Here is a 4,720-nt window from a genome sequence, read left to right as displayed (position 1 = left end):
CACAATCAAATCCTCCTTTGAATGGCCTCCAAGTTGAGCAGCACTCATTGGCACAGCCTCTTCTCCCACAGACAGGCCAGCGAGCAACACGGCAGCGCCAGCCAGGTGGGCAAGGACAAGAGAGAGCAGATGCCAACAAGGCTTGGAAGCTGGGCCAAGGGAGGTTTACGCTGGCCATTGGGAAGAACTTGTGCCCAGCGTGGGCCATCAGATACTGCAATGGCCTGACAGGGGCTGCTGGAGTCATCATTGTGGCACGGGTGCAAGGCAAGCCAGGCCGCAGCGCTCGGGCCCCGCTCTGCTGGCCATGCTTGCCGCCATGGCTCCCAGCTTGGACTCAACATTCTCTCAGGGCTCTCTGCAGCCAGGGCGTTCTGTGCTTCTGTGACATCACAGCATCTGGGGAAGGCACGCTGGCTGGCAACTGTCCCCAGCTGTTGCTGCGCCCCAGTGCCCAGGCACAGCTGCTCGCAGAGAGACGCCCAGAGCCTCGGTGCTGCTGGCAGAGCACTATGGCTGCTCACGGCTCCTCCGCGCTGCTGCAGCTTTACGTGCTGCTGCTCTTGGCTCATCCCCTCGACCCTGTGAGCAAACCTGAGCGCAGCACGGATGCCTCTCCTCTGCTTCTGGAGGATTGTCATCTGGACGAGTCGGACCCTGAGCGCATCCGGTGGGCGGCCAGGACATTCCTGCTCATCGACCTGCTCATCATAGGAATGGCCATGGGATGGTCGCTCGGAAAAAGAATTCAGAGACGCTGGCGAGAGGTGAGGAGGGGGGTGGGGGGTCAGGCAGGCGGGATGGGGCAGACCTTGAGGGCCTCTTGGGCACCCTTTGGCCAATGCCCTGCGGCAGAAGGGGCCTGAGCTCCTGGCTGGGGAATGCGGCCCAGGGGCTGAGCTCCATGGACAGCACCAAGCAGAGGCGGCAGAGCTCTGCCTGCTGCAGCCTCTTCCCCGGGCCAGCCCAGCCCAACTGGGCCCGAGTCTCTGTCTCCCAGGCCAAAGGCAGCCCCACAGGTGCCGGCCCCGCTCTGCCCCTCTGCCTCTTCCATGGGGATCCCTGTGCTTTGCCTTGCAGCGGAATCTCCAGAGCCCTTCGGGCCGTGCGGGGCCCCGCCGCCATCGAAGACAGGGCTGTCCCACGGAGCTGATGCAGCTGCTGATGGACAACCGCGACCTGATGCGGCTGCTCCTTCGCGACAGCCCTCAACCAACCACCAAGATGGCGGCAAAAGAGGGCAGTGACAGGAGACTCCGCACCTCCCCACAGCTCTGACCTCCAGCGTCGCGCTCCAGCTACAGAACCTTACGGGGAACGGGTGACCAGTGCCCAGCCCAGGCACTGCGACGTTCCCCACCTTACAAGTTAGCCACACCCCTGTTGTTGTTCGATTCCCCACCACGTTTCCCCCAAGAAGTTGACCTTTCCCTTAGTGTTCAGTTCTAAACAGTTGAAGCATTGAAGTTTCTTAGCCTTAAGATTCTTACCCCATAGTCTTCTAGTAACGTTGGATTGTAGATTTTAGAAGTAGTCAAGTGAATAAAGTTCACGTTTTCTACACGTTGCTGTGTCATTTTCTTGAGGTTGCACCTGAGACCTGGGGACTCCTTGAGAGATGGCTTTGCATGGCAGCTCCAGACTGCCTGCAATGGAGAGCCCCAGTGCCCCAGCAGGCTTTGCAAGAGCACGGAGGGCAGCGGGAAAGAAGAAGGTGGCCAATATTCACCTGCCTCCAGCTTCCAAGGAAGCTTGCAGTCAAGCCCTGTCTGCCCTTTAGGGGGGACCCTAAAGGCCCCGGCAGGCATCACCATGGCCCCAGGACGGGGGGCTTGCAGCACTCTGGGGCACCAGGAAAGGAGCAGGATCATCCCTGGAAAGCTGTCTGGAGACAAATCCAGAGACGTCTCCCCTGGCATCCAGGCAAGGGCTGAATACAGGCAGGCAATTAGATCCACAGGCTGCCTGGGCTATGGCACCAATCAGTCCTGCTTCATAGATTTCGGGGGGCGGGGTTATACATATATATATATATATATATATATATATATATACACGCATATATGTATATATGTATCTACATCTGTATTTAGTTCTTTGTATTTATCCTGTTGACCCTCAAATAGGATTAGATTTCATTTTCCTACAAAACAAAACATCCGTTTTTTGATTTTTAGGAATCAACCATCTGTGCTCCCACTTTAAATCACTTCTCTCAAACTCATTCTGCATCTTGCTCCTTTCCAGCACCATCAAATACCTCTGTTAAAATACAGAGCATCAGTGGAAGGACGACAATCTTGTTACTTGCTGAAGAAAGTTAACTTGGATGACATACCTGCTTTTAAAAATCCAAGAGGAACAAAACCTACACATCAGCTTTAGAATTTCAAAAGCTGCTTCCTCAACTCTTCCACACCACTTTACTCTTTGGGGACATTCAGCAGCAATACCAAACAAGCACAGAAAAGAAATGGAAGAAGAAATGCAGATAGTCAGCAGCTGACCACCTACCAAAATACATTTTAAATGCAGCTCCAAGTTCTCCAAGAGCAAGTTTGAAGTGTAAATGGAGACACTCACACAAAATTACTACCAGGTGGTACTTTTGGCATTTCCTTGGGCTTTCCTCTTCATTTTTTTTTTATCTCTCACCTAAGGCAAGAGAAAAAACCCCAAACAAACACAACCTTTCAGGCAGAGAAAAGATGTGGTTGCTCTTGAAGAAAGCATTTCATTCTGCCTGGAGAAGAAGCTGCTGGGAAAAATATTAGCTTTTAGCAAAATGGCACTGTGCTGTTGCACTTGTTCTAGCACTGGGAGAAAGAACAGGCCCGTCTGTAAGGCTCCTGCAGCTCACCCTGGCTGAGGGTCATTGACCACTGAGCACTGCAGGCATCACTGGCAACAACGATGGTGGAAAATGGGGAGGGAGCAGGATAAATAAATGTTTGCCATTGCCTTAGCCAAAAAAACCCCAGACATCAAAAGCAACCCACCCTCAAAACAAAGCTATGAAAATAGTTTGCCTCTGAATTTAAAGAACTTCAATTAACTCTATGATGTCTGCTTTTGGTTCAGCATTCATCAATCTGAATTTGAATATGCACAGGGTAATGAAAGGTAACTGAAGCTTAAAAATCATGTCTATTGACTTGTGCATAGCCTATACTGAAGCACATTAAAAAGCAGCGTTTTGCTTGAAATCTGCACGGTATTAACTTCATTCAGTCTTACACTCACTAGGTAATTAAATACATGAAGAAATAGATTTTTTTTTTTTTTATTAAGAATGCATTATTAATTAGGAAGGCATGGCTTTAGTAGAGTCTGCTGATACCAACATTACTCAGCTAAGTTCAAAGTATGAACACAAGAACTTGATGACAGAAGCAATGTTCATCAGAGCCTCAACAAGAAAGTTGCAGTTCCAAGTTTTTCAGATGTCCTACACTTGCTAAGGCATCTCCAGAAAGAGGAGTCAACTGAAAATAGCACAGGAAATTTGAAACCCATTTCTCTTTTTGTCTTTTTTTCCTGAACTTTCTTGTGGGCAACAGAAAACTCCTAATATGTGGAATGCAATGTAGTTTTTATGCCAGAGTCATGAGTCATCCCCTCAGTTCCAACCTGATCCAATGCTCACTTGAATCTTGGAAAGGCTCAAATCAGCAAGATGAAATTTCAATTGTATTCATGAAAGGAGCTCTTTACTCTCCATTCCCCTCCCTCCCCCAAATACATCAGCACCAAGTGAGAAAGGCTCAATTTGAAAAATAATTATTACACAATTAAACTTGGACATAGCTAGTTTGCTACAAGTTCCAGCAGACAGACAAACGAGAGCAGAATCAGAGGTTATCAACCTCAATAGAAATTCCAGCTCATGCTTTCCCCAAAAGCCTCATTTAATTTATCCAGGATTAAAAAATAAAAGAGAAATGAAAAAAACCACATAAAAGCATTTCACATAGTATATAGTGAAATGCTATCGTTTCCACCTGAAATATTCATCATCATTATTATGTTTTTCCATAGTAAATTACAAAGTCTCCTGCACCCATCTTCCCAATATCTCATTCTAAGTGCTTGCTACTTTAATCCCTTAGGAAGCAAAAGGAGCCTCAGGTGTCTCTGGATCAACAGAAACTAAACAACACAGCTTGACAAAGTATATTAAATTGTCAATCAACTCAATAAAGAACTCCCACTCCAGAGATAGCTATCACCAGCTGATGAATTTGGCTAGGGCAGGTTTAGTGAAGAAAAACTAGGTCTTTATTACCAAATCAGTTAGGAGTTGTTCTACCGTACTGCCCGTAGGATGGGAGTATAAACACCATATTCTTCACAGCCTCATCCACAAAGAATTCCACCTTCAAATTAAGGCTGCTTTGGAGTTGGACCAAACCAATGAAAACTCACTCATCAAACACAGTGATGGCAGCATGCTCAGTCTTTGCAATACAAAACTGGCAACTAACAGCACATTCCTGATCACATCTCCAAGGCTGAGTGTACAGAACTGCAGTGGTGGCCAGGCCCTCGCTGACTGCCAAACCTCCAGCCATCATCCCTTCCTCTCACAGCGACAGGGCAAAAAATAACAACAGCAGAAACTGGAAAGCTTAAGCTAAAATCACAAAGGTCATTGATGAAACAGACTGGAGTGCTTTAGAAACTAGCACGCAGACTTAGCTGAAAACAAATCTTATTGATC

At 47.9% G+C, this 4,720-nt stretch overlaps 1 protein-coding gene across 1 annotated transcript; it reads left to right on the top strand.

The window, feature by feature from the left end:
• The first annotated feature begins 455 nt into the window (after positions 1–455).
• LOC147653723 (uncharacterized) lies at positions 456–3,514 on the top strand. Its single transcript, XM_086886245.1, has 4 exons — positions 456–767; positions 1,081–1,367; positions 1,587–1,923; positions 2,248–3,514. Exons 1-2 carry the CDS (start codon positions 513–515, stop codon positions 1,276–1,278), a joined length of 453 nt encoding a protein of 150 aa, XP_086742371.1. The 5' UTR covers positions 456–512; the 3' UTR covers positions 1,279–1,367; positions 1,587–1,923; positions 2,248–3,514.
• The last annotated feature ends 1,206 nt before the right edge of the window (positions 3,515–4,720 follow it).

The sequence above is a fragment of the Cyanistes caeruleus genome, chromosome 4 (genome assembly GCF_971803275.1).
Source record: "Cyanistes caeruleus chromosome 4, bCyaCae1.hap1.1, whole genome shotgun sequence".
In the NCBI taxonomy this organism is placed as follows: Eukaryota; Metazoa; Chordata; class Aves; order Passeriformes; family Paridae; genus Cyanistes; species Cyanistes caeruleus.
This window is presented reverse-complemented; position numbering and strand designations above follow the sequence as displayed.